The following is a 17,134-nucleotide window of genomic DNA, read 5'->3' on the forward strand; positions in this document are numbered from 1 at the left end:
CAGCCTTTCAAAGATAAGTGATAACTGACACGTCAGTCAACAGGGTGCCAAATGCAGACGAATGTGTTGGTCGATGCATCTGTTGGATCAGATTCATAACTACCCCCTCAAAATTATAAGTATAACTTACTTTGAAGGTTATGTCGCGAATGGAGATCTAAATATATTTTTAATTTCACCATCAATAAAAGTGATAAGAGCAAATAAAAGAAAATTGTCATTCAGCAAAAATCTATCTTAGATTTTGCTGGAAAATCTATAGGAGCTAAACCTAATTGTATTCCAGTCGTCGAAACGTTACAAACGGATCAAAGTTTATTACATGACCACCAGTTAGAACAGTAACGGCAAATTCTGGTTACCTCGTACTTGGTACGCTCACCGGTCTCACGGAATTTCCTGTCACAAAAGAAAACACGGGATTTGTTTATCGTGATATTCGTAAAAGCTTTAACACGTGGGAAAACAGAATTCGAAACAAACCTAATTCTATCAAGAGCAGAGGTTGCTCCGGATTTGCGACCCACAGATCGCTTTGACCGCCTTGTTATCTGGGAAGCTAAATGGATGAAAACATATGCACATAAGAGAAAGACTATTGGCATGAAATTCTTCTGCTTGTCAAACAACGAAGCTAAATTTTACAGTATACCATCTTGTGAATTGTTTGCTCCGTCCTCAGAAGTTGGCGCCATCTTGAAATTTGTTGAAAATGGCGCGAAATAGAATTAAATTAAAGCGCGCCTTTCCATATATGGACTAAACTCCAGACACAATAACCATTTACTTTAAGTGAGGAGAGGAGAGGTAATGCTCAGATTTTTTTCTTACAAACAGTGTTTACCCTAATCGAACTTGCTTAAATTCTATAATCTGTGATTGCTTCTGGAACCTTCTGCAAATCCTTTTTGAGATGTCGCCGAGCTTCTCTCCTCAAAAATTAAATGATTTGTCCATTTCACGTTTGTACGGAGGGTACTCGTAGTTGGGTTGTTTAAACATCCGAAGCCTTCCGATCAACTCGTGACTATTCGTGACAACGCTTTTCGCAAAAGCGAGCGCGTGTAAAGCACGCGATTTTCTGGTTGCTTTAAGTCTGTCATTACCAATTTAAATTAGAAAGAAAGACTGTGTGTGCAAGAGCCAAGATCTCCTTTGCGTGTCGTAACTCCAAGGTAATCAGAAGCGTTATTATTCATAAAGCGCTAGATGACAATTTTGATGTACACCATACTGTAGTCAATTTATTTTCAAAGGACATCAATTGCATTGCCCGTCACTGCTTTAAGAATTCCTCTGTCGCGGGAGGAATATGCACATCAGTTTTGAAGTTAAATTCCCTTTTTACCAAATTAAAATTAAACAATTTCACAATTAACAATACTACCAAAACGACTTTCAGCCGACTTTCAGCCCCCATAAGTCAAAAGGACTTTGCCAAAAAAATGCAAGTGCTCGGACGTGTAGATGTTGATGGAAATAATTTTGACACTAAGAAAACTATAACCAGGCAAGCATCACTGGAGAGGTAAGGCTGAATCATAGTTAATAGACTATGGCTGAATAAAATATCTACTTTAAAAATTTAGAACTAAATATAAAAATAGTTAATTAAAAAAATGAATTTTGGCAAAGTTTTAATAATAATGATGATGATCATAATAATAATGATAATAATAAATGATATTTTAGAATAAAAATAGATGTTAATGCTGGTAAGCAAATACTGGGCAGAGCATGGGAGGAGAGCGTGACTTCCCATCACGTGACTACCTTATTTGGCTCTTTCATTCATCCCACCATGTGATCCTTCTCAGATTGACATTTCCAAAGCTCAACTTGTTCTGTTTTCCTGTTCAGCAATTTAATCCCTTCTTGCCTCCCCTGTTTCGCTTTCTTGCTCATTTGTATTTTTGATTGATTTATTTTTTTACTTACAAGCTTAGTGTAACCTCGTTAATAATTCTCTGTAGTAAAGTAAGGGCAGGGAATTGCTGCTTGCAGCACCCCTTCAGCCCTGTGCTGAAGCCCCATCAGGGAGGGGGCATATTGTTACTTTGCTGGACTGGGTTAACTTGGCCCCAGGTCATTATGCCAGCAACTGTATACCTGCCTTGCAATACAGGCATGAGGCACACCCTCGGCTATGTGCCTGAGCCCCTCATCTGGTGGTCCATACCGGTGGTAGGTATTATCCACAACTTGCCAGTACATTCCCTGCCTCTCATTTACGCCCAAGTTGTGTCTACTGTCTTTTACTGCGCACCAAAGCATCAATAATAATAGTAATAATAATACATGTAATAACAATAATAATAATGATGATAAGAGAAAACTGTGCTGCTTGGTTCCCTTAATATCACTCTGATGTTTACAGTGGTGACGTGAACATTGCTGAATCCGTAGTCAGTCAAGCAGTAGATTTCAGAGATCTGTTGCCCTTTTTAGCAACAGTAATTATAGCTATATAGATATTTTGTTTATTCATACACATTGCTTAGGGTGAAGTGGTTTTCAGTATCCTCAGCAGGTTATGCTTGCATGCTCTCTTATCCTATTTAATGATATTTTAGAATAAAATAGATGTTAATGCTGGTAAGCAAATACTGGGCAGCGCCTGGGAGGAGAGCGTGACTTCCCATCACGTGACTACCTTATTTGGCTATTTCATTCATCCCGCCATGCGAGCCTTCTCAGTTTGACATTTCCAAAGCTCAACTAGTTCTGTTTTTTCCGTTGAGCAATTTAATCTTTGCTGGGGAATTTGCTGACCTCACAAACGCGGTTCTTTTACGCCCCTTGCGATCTCAAACCTTTTATTTATTACTGGAACTCGGGAACAATTTATTGAACGGCTTCACACCGTTGTTCCTTCCGCACCATCTTGTAGCTCGCGTACACCAAGCGTCCATCTGACCAGCAGAGAAACGTTCACACTCCACCGTGAACCCCCTTTACTTCAAGTGCCTCTGCTGAGGAAGTTTCATCCTATATAGACCCACCAGCAATTGTCACCATCCCTGACGATGCGCTGCTTGAAACAGCGGTCAAAACGGTCAAATTTTATTCCAAGATGGCGTCCAAGCAAGAAGAGCTTCACACACAGACACGTCCCCAACCACGTTAGCCACTCTGATTTCCATCATCGTGGACGAAAATCTAGGAATCTACCGCCAAATTAGTTCCTGCTCCAACCTCAATTGCCTCCGCCTCAATCTGTGCAACCTCGACAAACTCCCGCCATTTGCTACTCACCGACGAATTCGAATTCATCGCCAGCCTTCTCAACCATCCCAGTGCCAGCAACAACATTCCTTCCCCATTTTTCAAGGACAGTCGCCGTTATCAGCACATGTTCCAACCAAAGTTAAACGCGCAACATTAAAGGGTGAGTATGTTGAGTTTGTCGCGGTGCTGCCAGAAAACTCGCGCCTTTCAGATAACGGGCTTTCCATTTCCTTTATCGGTAAACCACAAAGAGTTCCCCCCTCCTCTCGGAAAAAGTAAGCCCAGCTCAATTCTTGTCGGCATTTTCTGTATGGTTTTCTCAGGGGTGGATCCAGGATTTTTCATGAGTGATTTGCACCAACTAAACTAGGGGGGTTTGGGGGCATGCTCCCCCAAGAAAATTTGAAATTTGGTGCTCTCCGAATGCCATTTTCCCGCACCATCATAACATTGGCCTCGACAGTCATCCATAGATAGTCCTAAATCAGCTATATTAAATCTTTGAAAGCTGCTCCTGTCGTTCCATCCTCACAAAGGTAGAATCCCACAAACCCTTCTCTGACTGTTTTGGTTGAATCAAGAAATCTGATCACCACTGAAAGATTTTCTGTGTTTGATACGTCAGCTGCTTCGTCAGACATAATAGAAAAATAATTGCTCTCCCTGATTTCCTGCGACAAATTATTCACTATGATAGCACCCACAGTTGTAATCATCTCGTTTTGACGGGTTTAGAAAGAAATATGTCGCATTCCTGAGTGCACTTTTCAAGTGACATTGCAGTGTTTGGTCGCCGCTGTCAATTCGAAATTCTAATAGTGCCTGAAAGTTTCCAGAAACACTGGCATTTTGTGGATCATCATCTCATGGACCTCTGAGGGCTATGTTGTTTCTTTCGCAAAAAATTATTGTCTTGAACAGGGATTTCAGAATTTCCCGATTTCTTTTGATTTGTTGTTGAAGTAAGCTGTTTATCTGTCAATCAATTGGGAGCGATTTTCTTGTCATATTTCTCAAAAAAAAAAAAAATAAATTAAAACAAGAAGGATAGTTGATTTCGTGAACTGCAATAAAGGGCTGAAAAATAAGGTTTGGAAGAAATTTGAGTGATTTCTGCAAGTCACTTGAACTACTCTGGATCCACCCCCGGTTCTGCACTTCTCACTTCTTTTCCCCAAAGGGCGGTAGAGATGTTCCCCTATCAAGCGACCATTCGATTACCCAAAGGAAGTTGCGGGCTTGGCATGACCTTCCTATGCCGTTGACTTTCGTAGGAAAACAGCCACAAACCTCCCCATCAAAAACAGACATATAACCCAGGTTCCTAATTAACTTTTGCTTTTTGACCTTTTTAATGTATACGACATAGCAACTACCGCTTGGTGTTGTGTATGTGTCAAGCATTATTTTTTCACTTTCAAAAGCGCACATTTTGGAGGGGAAAGGTATCCAACCTCGAATGTACATGTAATAATGAAATCTATCTGCCCCCCTAGTTTGTCGAAAATTTCAGCTACGGAAACACTAGTCACACCCTGTCAAACACAATCCGCCATAGTGGTACATTCCTCACACCAGTCCTTGAATCTCTTTACTGAGTCGTTTTTCCCCCTGCAATACATATTTTATGAGAAACAACGGCTTGTGAGGTTATGGAGGTTGTTAATGGAAAAACTCCTTCATTTCTATTTCAAAACAGTCTCAGGATAAAAAGTAAGACACCTCTTGGCAAACAGATCTGACCTTAACAATGGTGACCAGTTGTGAAATTCTGGTCGCCAGTACTCAATTTTTTAGTCCCATAAGCAACCAGGAAGGTGCAATTTCAGACCCTGTAACCTGCCTCCAGAATAATCCCCATTCACCCTTGAGGGAGCTCCAGGGAATGGCCCGGAAAAACCACTACTACCCCTACACCGCCCTTCCCGTTGGCCTACGGAGTGCCCCTTCATTTTTAATCAGCTTTCCATATCCCCCTCCCTGTTCGACCTGCTCACAAGTTCACCTTGATCCCTTTTGTTACTCATCTGTGCAATACAGGCCCCAACGGCACGATTATGTTTATCTGGCAGCACTTGACAACCTTCACATTGAGTCTGGCTGTCTCCTGGACATTCTGGCTATGCCAGTCCTTCACAAAAGTTTGAGGGGGATCAAGCTCTCCCATGGGAATGCAAGAAGGCTTGCCACCTGATCACCTCATCAGTTCTCCATAGCATCTAAGTATACTAAGTTACAACCTTTTAAGTCTACCAAATGTTGACTCCTTTATGTTTTGGGCTGCATTTACCCTTTAATTTTTTGGCTTCTTAAGAAGCAGCGAATTTACCTGCAATGGAAATTTTGACCCTCAGTCCCACCTTGCTAGAACAGACATTTCTTTCCATCCCAACATCCTTCACCCTACTTCATTTGACACTGCAATTTAAAAGTCCAAAACTGACCCTTTCTGGAAGACAGCCAGGCTCAGTTTTGCAAGGTCAAACTCAGACCTTTATGCATCGTCTGCCCTGCAAGATTATATGCTCAAAACTGCAACTCAAGACCCTGGCCAGCTACCCTTCAGCTTCTCCTGTGGACCATATCTCACCCAGACTTCACACACCAACAACTTATGGTCTCTCTTAAACCTCTGTGACAATGACAGCTCCTCCTCTGCCTCTCACAGCTTTAGTATTGGTGCTGCTACAACTGGCAGAATCACTGGCATTTTCAACTGGCTCTTCAAATTCTGGGTCGCTGAAATCCTAACACATACCAAGCTTACATCAGGACTCCCAAGGAAACAATATGTCAGGTACCTCAGTCATTGGCCTCTTGCTCCTCCTGCTAACAACCCCCTGGAATCCTTGAAAGCACTTGAGTATCTCATTGAAACTTGGATTTTTCTAACAATCAGTAATGATCTATGACAGTTCCTTGGATAACTTAATTCATATTTTCCTGTATCGTCCTGAACCTATAGTGTTTTCACCTATGGGTACAGCAATCATGTTGGCATCCCCCTGGAAGCCTGCTGTGTGCGTTTGCTTCCCCCCCCCCCCCCCCCACCCTCATTTCTCCTCGATACGATTGTCCTTCATCCCCTTTTTCAGCCACATGCCAGCCATCACATGTGTGAAAGCACTATCCTACGCTTACGGCCATGTTACTCCTTTAAACCAAAAAAGGAAAAAGGCCCATTTGGCACTTGAGGGCTTTCTGTGACATTCTCTTTCCTTGGGCTTTCTGCCCTCTCAAGTTCATGTAGTACTATTGGAAATGACTATTTTGACGGAGATGTTTGGCACAAGGGTCCTATCCCCTCCAGCCAAATGTGTTGTGCGAGGGTCCTATCCCCTCCAGCTGAATGTTTTGTGTGAGGGTCCTATCCCCTCCAGTCTAATGTATATTGCGAGGGTCCTATCCCCTCCAGTCTAATGTTTTGTAAGAGGGTCCTATCCCCTCCAGTCGAATGTTTTTTTGCGAGGGTCCTAGCCACTCCAGACAAATGTTTAGTGCGAGGGTCCTATCCCCTCGAGTCAAATGTTTAGTGCGAGGGTCCTATCCCTCCCAGTCAAATGTTTTGTGCGAGGGTCCTATCCCCTCCATTCAAATGTCTAGTGCGAGGGTCCTATCCCCTCCAGTTAATTGTTTTGTGTGAGGGTCCTATCCCCTCCAGTCTCTATGCGATGCCCATTGGCTTTGGTTTGTTTGTTGTTTGTTTGTTTGTTTGTTTGTTTTGTTTTTTGTCTTTTTTGTTTTTTTTTATTTATTTTTTATTTTTTTTATGCTCATGTCGTACTTTCGACCCCTATCTCCACTCGTCGGTTCTCTACTTTCACCTTTGGGGCAGGCAATGTTTGCTTTTCGCTATTGCAACTCCGTGGAGATGGGGTCATTTTTTCTCCCTGTCAAATTGGGAGCAAAACCACTAAATGGGCTTCGCACAGGGCACTCCTCGTTTATCTCGGCGTTTTGGGCGGGGAATTGCTGCCTGCGGCACCCCTTCAGCCCTGTGCTGAAGCCCCGTTAGGGAGGGGGCATATTGTTACTCTGCTGGACTGGGTTAACTTGGCCCCAGGACATTATGCCAGCAACTATGCCCGCCTTGCAATACAGGCATGAGGCACCCCCTCGGCTAGTTGCCGAGGCCCCTCATCCGGTGGTCCATACCGGCGGTGGGTATTATCCGTGCCTTGCCAGTACATTCCCTGCCCCTCGTTTACACCCAAGTTGTGTGTATTGTCTTTTATTGCGCACCAAAGCATTAAATGATATTTTAGAATAAAATAGATGTTAATGCTGGTAAGCAAATACTGGGCAGCGCCTGGGAGGAGAGCGTGACTTCCCATCACGTGACTACCTTATTTGGCTATTTCATTCATCCCGCCATGCGAGCCTTCTCAGTTTGACATTTCCAAAGCTCAACTAGTTCTGTTTTTTCCGTTGAGCAATTTAATCCCTCCCTCCCGCCCTGTTTGCTTTCTGGTTCTCTTGTATTTTATTTTATTTTATTATTATTATTTTTTTCCTTATGAGCTTCTGTAACCTATTCAATAGTTCTCCTTAATAAAATATGGGCGGGGAATTGCTGCCTGCGGCACCCCTTCAGCCCTGTGCTGAAGCCCCGTTAGGGAGGGGGCATATTGTTACTCTGCTGGACTGGGTTAACTTGGCCCCAGGACATTATGCCAGCAACTATGCCCGCCTTGCAATACAGGCATGAGGCACCCCCTCGGCTAGTTGCCGAGGCCCCTCATCCGGTGGTCCATACCGGCGGTGGGTTTTATCCGCGCCTTGCCAGTACATTCCCTGCCCCTCGTTTACGCCCAAGTTTTGTGTATTGTCTTTTATTGCGCACCAAAGCATTAAATAAGAGAATATAGCACACACACATTTTTTACTGCTGTAAATTGAATGTATATAATGCTTTTTCACAATGGTTCATGCCTTATGATGTGATATAAACCTAAAAGCCTAAAAACTTAACATTAGGTTAAGTCTGCTACGAGCCTAGAAGGCCCACCAGGCCGGCGCTTATCACCGGTTTCTGTAGCATGAAATAACTAGGAGTATATCTACTCCCCCCTGAATGGGATGCTAGTCCATCGCAGGTTTACCCCCAGCATTAAATTCACTGCTACCCATTTATACACCTGAGTGGAGAGAGGCACCGTGAGATCAGAGTAAAGTGTCTTCCCCAAGAACACAACACAATGTCCCAGCCAGGACCCGAACCCGGACCACTGGATCCGGAGTCTAGCACACTGGCCATGAAGCCACCGCGCACCTTGCATAGACAATATTGCTTAGTTTACAAAAGGTTGTGAAAAGAGAAATCTTTTAGCTCATGCACTTATAATAATTTTGTTCGCTATAGTGCTGGTCTTCACATATCATCTAGCATGTAATTCAAAAGCATTGGAGTGGCAACTGCAAATGAACACTTTCCATGAGTTTCCATGTCAAAGCTCTCTTTGTTAGATACTGTACTTATCAGTGTAAGAGTATTTCTTCATTTTTTTACTGTATTTTTTAAGATAACCGAAGATGGCAATGACCAGTCCTATGGAATATGACGTGGCAGTTATTGGTGCTGGTATTTCTGGGATTGCAACAGCAAAGTGTTTACTAGATGACAATTTTAAAATCATTGTTTACGAGAAAACAGATCATATTGGGGGTCTGTGGCAGTTTACAGAAGATGGATATGGTGTCATGAGATTTACTCACATGTAAGAGAAAACCTTTTTATGGCTCTGTCAGTATTATGAATAATTATGTGAAGTATGATCACATATCATACTTGAGTGTAGTCCTGAAAAGAACTGTTTTGAGTGACGGTCAATATCAGGACTTAGTCCTCACCTGGACTTAATTATGATATGACTCCTAGGTTCAAACCATAATGATGTTCTGTCATTGTTTTCTTTTTTAAGGAAGAACCCTTGCACTTAGCTGGACAATTCAAGCGATAATATGGTGTTTAATTAATAATAATTTATTATAGACACCTGAAAATTTCAGGTAGCTCCAATGGGAAATAAATTGTCCAGCTAAGTGCACGGGTCACTTTTCCCCTACATCTATAACCCGCACTCAAGTATTCTTATGGACTTTCAGTGGGGGACATTCATGAAATCCCTTAGGTAATTAAAAAAGTTATGCATTTGGTCTTGCTTTTTAAATTAAATTTTGATAAACATGCACTCAATCTTTGCATCCCTTTCACAGCAATGTGTCTAAACAGAACTACTGCTTCTCGGATTTTCCGTTCCCAGATGACACCCCTGATTTCCCAAGCCACGTTGACATGGCAGAATATATCAAGAACTATGCAAAGCATTTTGATTTGAACAAGCACGTAGAATTCAACTCTAAGGTGATCAAAATGGAAAAGGCTCCTTTAGGTTGGAAAATTACATCAGTCAAAGTTGACAGAAAAGGAAATCACCTATCAGAATTCAAAGAGACCTTTGCAAAGTTTGTTGCTATAGCGACTGGACATCATGCTTTACCAAACATTCCTCATTTTGAAGGCCAAGAAACATTTCATGGCAGAATTTTTCACAGTGTAGATTATAAGGATGCTATTACAAATGGGCTCGGAGGAAAGAAAGTTGTTGTAGTTGGGATTGGTAACAGTGCTGTTGACGTAGCAGTTAATGTGACAGAATTGGGTGGGGAAAAGCCCATTTTTATCTCTACAAGGTCAGGAGCGTGGATCTTTCCTAATTATGTACAAGGGTATCCTGTAGATCATTATGCTTGTCGGCTCTTCCTTTGGCTTCCATGGAGTGTAGCAAATTTTATTCTGGAGTTTGTGATCCAGTGTCTTTACGGGAGCCTGTGGCGTTGGAATTTAAACCCGAAAATGCATGCTCGTCAAACACAGCCCACTGTTAGTCCAACATTAATGCATCACATACAAAGACGAAACATAGTTATTAAGCCAAACATTTCAACTGTTCATGGTCACAAAGTCATTTTTACCGATGGATCAGAGATTGAAGCGGAGGCAGTGGTTTGTTGCACTGGTTACCATATTGACTTGCCATTCTTAGATGGCAGCATTAGAGATTTAATCATGGAAGAGGGCTCAAACAAAATCAAGCTTTTTAAAAATGTGTTTTCCCCCATGATTGGTGCCTCTTTAGCATTTATTGGTTTTGTCCAGCCATCATCGGGTGGACTGTTGTCTGTTTCTGAGATCCAGGCCAGATGGTTCTCTGAGCTTTGCAAAGGGACAGTCAAACTTCCCACGGCAGAAAAGATGCGACAAGAATTGCAGAAAGACCAGCAAAACAGTGAAAGGATTTTTTACAGTTCAGCAAGGCACACAATCCAACAAGACCCCATAGTCTACAATGATGAAATTGCAGCATATTTTGGTGCAAAGCCTCAACTGTGGAAGCATCCTACTCTTGCATGGAATCTCATCGTGGGCTCCTGTGGTGCAGCACAGTACAGACTGCAAGGACCACACAAGTGGGACAGGGCTGAGGAGGTGGTTCGATCTGTCCCAATCACACCACTCATGCATTATGGCACATTGCTTGTTCTTCTTTTGTTAGTCTCTGTCGTATTTTTCATTTTGCTCAAACTTTAAATTGGTTGTAATGTTTTGTCCCCTTACTAAGATTGTTCACAAAAGATCTTATTCCATTGACTTTGACAGATTTTACTCTATCTGTTGGGGGTGTCCTTGGGTGCATACAAAATGTAGAGAAGTATATTGTATTGTGTTACTGTTCCCACTGTGATGGCTTTTTTTAGTTGAAAGAATCCCCACTGTATTACTTGTATGTGGTCAGTTAGTCCAGCACTTTGCAAGTCTCTCAGATGATTCTCCTCAGGGACAAGAGCCCTATCAGCTAAATGTTATCTAACAATTTTGATGTGATGCTAGGTTGTTTATAAGGACAGCAAGTTAGACTCGCTTTTAGTGGGGTCATGTGACCCTGGTGGGGCTAATATAAAAAATAATGTTATGGTAACAATAGATTGAAACAAAATTCATGACCAGAAACTTTTGAACTTTCTTTATTTAGTTTAGCTAAAGTAGCTGCAAAGTTGCAACTGCCATCCCTTCTATTTCATAAAAGCAAAGGTGAATTTGCAACTCCCCTAGATATTCAAGTTGCAAATGGAAAAAATTCAGGGCAAATGTGATTGTATTGGTTGCAATTTCAAGCCCTGTTGTTGCCAAATAATTAAGGTAAACAATTAATACAAATTGAAAAGTGAAATGGATCCTGCAAATGACAGTCATACATGTATTAATAATAGCTTGATTAGGAAAGTGTCTACTTAAAGAAAATGAATTTTACCATAAACCAAAACTGATTTCAGTTCTTGAATACAGAATTAAGTTTCCTTATTTCTTTCTCATCCTGTAAGTTGCTTATATTATTTTATATTGATGCATTGTTTCCATTTTTGAATTAGCAAAATATCAAAGTTTATGCTTAAAATATATATATAACAATTATAATGCTAGACTCTATTTTTATAACAACTATTGTTGAAAATAAATAATATAATCAATGCCCTTATAATATATAATTTAATGAAAATAAATCTGGAAAAAGAACCTGCTGTCTCTATGTTGTGCAAGACTCACCAAATGATTTTTTTTTTCTATTTTATAACAAGTTATTTTTTCTTCCTTTGTAACTGTCATAACAGGACACTATAGTCATTATAACAACGCACAGACATCCAGGTGAAAGTAGTGGAAAAAGGGGTCTTTAACTGTCTGTTTCTGAACTACTCTAACACAAAATAATGGTCTTATGTTACAAAGTTCCAGCCAAGAGACCAAATTGGATAATTCAGTGTAATTGTACCTAATTTAAATCTCCTGGGGTTAAGATTGTTTGCACGATATATTTGCATTATAATGTGGCATTCACATTCAAATGATATGGAAATGACTGGAACAAAAATGTTTTAACTTAAAGGGTTTGAATTGGGTACAACTTTGAGTTAGCCGATTTGGTCTAGTACAATGATGCATGTAACTATTGCTTTCACACAAGATAAGTCACATTAGCGATGAAATGATATATAAAATGGATCATTATGTCGCACTGCGGATATGAAATCAAGTGAAGCTATGATCCTCACAGTTATGAACGTAATTTTTGCAATTGCATAGAGAATCCTGGAAAATTCAGGACTTCAATGGGTTTGAACCCGTGACCTCGCGATACAGGTGCGACGCTCCCATGAGGAACATTAGAACCCACAAATGACCAGCTCCCAACGTCAGTGGCTTCATAGCTCTCAGTTGGTTTATAATAGAGCATCATACCAGTATCACAAGGTCAAAGGTTCAAACCCCATTTAAGTCCTGAAATTTTCAGGATTCTCTGCGCAATTGCAAAAATTGCATTCATAACTGCGAGGATCACAGCTTCATTTGATAAGTCACATTGGCACCTAACATGATTTTAGAGGGAGGAAGTTGTCGACAGTAAAACCAAAACTTACCATTGTTTGTGACTTGTGGATGCAAGATTACAATTATATTTTGCAAATCTATAGTGTAGGGCTTGTTTCCACAAATGCAAACATGATTCATTTTCATTTCAGTGGTTGTTTTTTCAATAAATAATTATCATTCCAATGCATTATGCTTTTTCTGTCTCAAAAAAAAAAAACATCCTCCTCAGTCTTACTGTGAAATATGGCATGATCAGCAAGGCTTATTTTCATTTATGGCTGTTCCTCAATTGCAAGGATTATTGGCAGCCTGGACATATCAAGTTATCCAAAGAAGCTGACCAATATCCTTTCCCAAAAACCAATCAACCAACTCAAGTGACAGCAATTTCACAATAATTATCATCAGGATCTTCCTTAATGATTTTGCCTTGTCAACACATCATTGCATACTAATTAAGGAATGACAACCTGCAAATTTCAGGGCAAGTTAAACCTCCAGCCCAACTTGATGAAGTTCTAAATGCATCTCAATAAAATTATTTGGATAGCACATTTACAAAGTTCTGGCCCAAGCTGAGTTTTGCTAATCAAGCTGGATTTTTAGGAACATGGACATAAGAGAATCCCTTCAGTATCACGATGTTTTCATATCCTACACTGTAGTAAATTTTCATACTAAATTTTACATTGCACATCCAGGCAGAAATTCAACAAACTGAAGCCTGGTTGGTGGGGCCACATTTTAGTCCAGGCTGAAACTGATCAAGTGATCAAACCCTTAGTTGGCACTTCCATGGTTAATCATTGAAATATTAATTGGCATTCACTTCAGTTGAGTAACAATACTGTATCTACACAACTTTTTATCACTCTGATTTCCTCATTATAGCTACGCTCCAAAGACAATGCCTCAGTTGGCAGCTGACACACTATCTTTTTCTTTATCATCGTTGTTGTCTTCATCATCACTAATCTCTGGATCAAACGAGAGACGAGGAACTTTTGGTGAAGACTGTGGGGATATGTCATACCAATCAGGATTCCTACCAGGTGATAAAGCCCTCTTGATACGCGCACCTGCATGGAATATTCTGTCCTTGCCCTTGCCAAACAGCTGGTTCTGCATAGGAAGAGGATAAAATATCAGAGTACTATTCAAATTCAGTATTTTTTCAAACAACTTGTTTAGTAAAGAAAGTTAATAGGCGCTGTATCAGTATTCACAAGCGGATGCTTCCAGCATTTTTAGTTGCTCCGCAGACTCACTTTTTGACCTTTTTTGATCACGTTCGGCGTGGTTTTGTGCTTTATTAAGAACACATGAAATTAAGATGATTTAAGGATTAATTTTTACTTCAGTTCGATCCTTTCTATAAGATATAAAATTCTAGTTCAATGTTGGTTTGATTGTGTATCACTGACTTTTTTTCATTTGAAATCATAGTCAAAAGTCAAAGCTTGAAATGTTCTAAACAAGAGAGGCTGAATTACGCAGCACCTTATTCAGAAGATTTATCATACACTAATTTTATTGTTCAGAGAAAAGTACCTTTTAACTTTAGCAGTTTGACTTGGTTGTTGAGAGCTCATCTTTTTTGCAGAAATCATCAATCTTCAAGTTAAAGATTAAATCTTCATACAGTGGAACCTCAACTTAGTGAAATGCTTATTAAGACCAGGGAATGATTTTGTTACCTTGATCATAATTATTTATGAGATGTTCACAAAAAATTGAGTTTTGAGGCTAAAACAAAGACAAGTTGCCCAACTGAACTAAGGCATAGTGCCAAGTTGGTTTTGACCATTCCAATATCTAACCAGCCTGAATGTTGAAATTTTGGCTTGGCCTGTCACAACTTTTTAAACTTGATAAAACTTGGTGAGATCATTCACTATACAAGCTGACAATATTGAGGTTTAGTGAGCCAATTGGAATACTAGAAAGCCAATATCCAAGGTTGAAATGTTCTTTATACCAACTCAAAACTTTGCTCATACAGATCGAGGTCCACTAAGGTTCCACTGCACCGTGATTTTATTAACACTGTTAGAATTTGTGTTAGGTCTAGTTAATAAGCACATTTAAGTTCACCAAAGGTCTAACAGGTAAACCTGAGACAAATCTACAGCAATCTTTGCAATTTTTATTTCATCAAATTTAAGTTAAGTGTACACTAAAATATTCCTTTAAATAATTATGGAAAGATTAATTTTACATTATTTTTGTCTCAATAAAACCAGTGTTTTTTAGAGGGTTTGATTTTAAAGGTTTTTTAAGATCCATGCAAAAAAATACGCATGTTTTTAAGCCCCAAATATCATTTAAAAAATTTCCAAGAGACAAAAATTATTTTAAAGCACTAAATTATTTACAAAAGCATTGTTTCTTGTTTATGATAAGTAATTAATTTTTATTGTTGAATTCATGCATTATTATTTTATGATTGCCGTCAGATTGGTTTTCACAAGAATTAACTTAATTTTACTGGCCAAAGTAATATTAATTTAATTAACTAACCCATTGACTCCTGGGAGTGAAACTTAACAGGTTTTACTACTGTACATCTAATGCCAGATGAGTTTACCAGTCAACTGGGGAAATCCTAGGGCATTTGAGGAGTCCATGGCTTAATTTTTTTGGATAGTTTTACTGCACTCAATCGAAAGCACTTGAGGCAATATTAATATTATTTTATGCTTATTTAAAAAACAGAGAGCATTAATTTTATGGCAAAAAAATTAACGGTACTAATCTCATTGCAACACCTGAACTAATAATTTGAAACTGTGCATAAATTGAGTATGACTATAGGATTGTTGGTGTGTGTCATCAATTACTATTACACTAGTTACACTTTGCCATTTTCAGCATCACTATCACCATCATCTTGAAAAATGTTTGTCCGGGAAAATGACTTCACCAAGCTTACCAGACGCCCATCTCTACCAAACATGTCAATAAAGCTTCCAATAAAATCGCGCGACTTTTCTTCCCACTTTGTGAGCATCTCTTGTGACTTGTCACTCATCTTCCCTTTAATTTCATCAATCTTTTGCCTCATTTGAACTTCCTTCTCCTAGAAAATTGATATACAAAGTATGCAATTTTCACACAGTGGTGCAGTTGCTTGGATTGGAATGAATCATTAGGAGTATAATACAGTAACTTACAATCATTGACAACCCTTGTTAAGGGTTAGGGTGAACCCTCAATGAAAGCACTGTTGGTAAATGCAATAATTTACCATTATACTTATTTACTAGGACCTGTAGAACAGGCTCTCTAAGAGAACTTTAGCAGCGACTACGAGAACTTCAAAACAGTAAGTAACAATCTTTGCCATGTAGATAGGGTTTAAAAGACACTACTGTCAATGAAATTATTGGCAGGTGGAATTATATGGTCTAGGTATTCCATTCACACATGATCACACCAATAATTATCAAATTCCACTCACACCACTGGCTGGATTTGTCTTTGGTGGCCACAAGATAATGCAACTCTTTCAAGCCAACCAGTTGGCTCCACCTGTTCAGGGATTTTAACCATGTTGTGTTTCTTTGAATATTATTGTTACTTGCTGATCAGGGAGAAGTGGAGTGCTCCCTTGAGAAAGTGCAATTCCATTCCAACACAAACAAAGCTGGAGAATAATGTATTATGAAAGTGGGGATGATGCAGTAGTGAGAGCACATGCCTCCCACCAATGTGGCTCAGGTTCAATTCTCTACTGTGTTCCAAGAGGTTTTATTCCGGTTACTCTGGTTTTCCTATTTCCTCAAACATCAACATATGATTATTGACTTGGTTTCTATACAATGTCCCTTGAGTTAGTGCCTGAGTGATAATTCTTTACCTTGATAAAACTGACATTTAACTCTTTGGCAGTGTAGCCTCTTGCTAAGTTTCTCCTAATGTAAACGTCGTAATCTTTAACCACTCTTGCAATGAGGTCAGATGTTGAAATGCCCTCAGTTCTCTGTGTGGCTACAAACTTGCCCATGGCTTTCACTTCCTTGTAGATGTCATCAGCACCAGCACTTTTGTATGGCAGGTCATCATGAGCAACAAAATCAATCTACAGTCAAGCACAAGAAGAGTTGAGACTTTTTGAACTTTTGGAACAACCCACCCCACCCAGGCAAATGTTGCTCAGGAAGATGAACACATAACTCATGCATGTGTCAACATTGTTTTTGGGGGAAGGGTAGGGAGAGCAGGCCTGAACTGGCCATACTTAGTATGGCAGGAAAAATTGCTTAGCCAATCCGAATTAGAACTGTCCTTTTGAATAGATTCAGATGCCGTACTTCACATGAACTAAATTAATTCAATGAATTTGATTCAGCTCATGTGAAGCAAGACGTCTGAACTGGGCCTAAAAATACAAGAACTAATAACCTTTAGTTAACAAAAAGCTTTACATGTATTTCTTGAACACTCAAGTAAAGTTACTGTATGATCCTCGCAGTT

The 17,134-nt window shown here is 39.8% G+C and overlaps 3 protein-coding genes across 4 annotated transcripts in view; 1 reads left to right on the top strand and 2 right to left on the bottom strand.

Moving 5' to 3' along the window:
• LOC138029199 (DNA polymerase alpha catalytic subunit-like) overlaps window positions 1-722 on the bottom strand; it is a 44,165-nt gene extending 43,443 nt beyond the window's left edge. Inside the window, exons 1-3 of the mRNA XM_068876904.1 lie at window positions 653-722; window positions 484-559; window positions 363-399 (exon numbers count right to left, since the gene is read on the bottom strand). Of these exons, the coding sequence (XP_068733005.1) occupies window positions 363-399; window positions 484-559; window positions 653-695 (156 nt within the window). The 5' untranslated portion in view covers window positions 696-722. The remainder of the gene's footprint in view (window positions 1-362; window positions 400-483; window positions 560-652) is intronic.
• A 302-nt stretch (window positions 723-1,024) lies between these two features.
• Window positions 1,025-11,803, top strand: LOC138028359 (flavin-containing monooxygenase 5-like). Of its 2 annotated transcripts, none has more exons than XM_068875861.1 (3): window positions 1,025-1,175; window positions 8,751-8,945; window positions 9,445-11,803. In XM_068875861.1, the coding sequence occupies exons 2-3, from the start codon at window positions 8,761-8,763 to the stop codon at window positions 10,817-10,819; spliced, it is 1,560 nt and encodes a 519-aa protein (XP_068731962.1). In that variant the 5' UTR covers window positions 1,025-1,175; window positions 8,751-8,760; the 3' UTR covers window positions 10,820-11,803. The 2 variants fall into 2 exon arrangements, with proteins under 2 accessions (XP_068731962.1, XP_068731963.1); XM_068875862.1 differs by lacking the exon at window positions 1,025-1,175 and adding an exon at window positions 1,401-1,528.
• LOC138028360 (choline-phosphate cytidylyltransferase B-like) overlaps window positions 11,226-17,134 on the bottom strand; it is a 10,245-nt gene continuing 4,336 nt past the window's right edge. Inside the window, exons 5-7 of the mRNA XM_068875863.1 lie at window positions 16,518-16,739; window positions 15,591-15,737; window positions 11,226-13,780 (exon numbers count right to left, since the gene is read on the bottom strand). Of these exons, the coding sequence (XP_068731964.1) occupies window positions 13,571-13,780; window positions 15,591-15,737; window positions 16,518-16,739 (579 nt within the window). The 3' untranslated portion in view covers window positions 11,226-13,570. The remainder of the gene's footprint in view (window positions 13,781-15,590; window positions 15,738-16,517; window positions 16,740-17,134) is intronic.

The sequence above is a fragment of the Montipora capricornis genome, chromosome 13, assembly GCF_036669925.1.
Source record: "Montipora capricornis isolate CH-2021 chromosome 13, ASM3666992v2, whole genome shotgun sequence".
In the NCBI taxonomy this organism is placed as follows: domain Eukaryota; kingdom Metazoa; phylum Cnidaria; class Anthozoa; order Scleractinia; family Acroporidae; genus Montipora; species Montipora capricornis.

Excerpts from the sequence above, each read along its gene's own strand:
- LOC138028359 (XM_068875861.1), top strand. The coding sequence starts at position 8,761 with ATGGCAATGACCAGTCCTATGGAATATGACGTGGCAGTTATTGGTGCT. Across the intron at positions 8,946-9,444 it reads GTCATGAGATTTACTCACAT|CAATGTGTCTAAACAGAACT; the intron begins GTAAGAGAAAAC and ends TCCCTTTCACAG.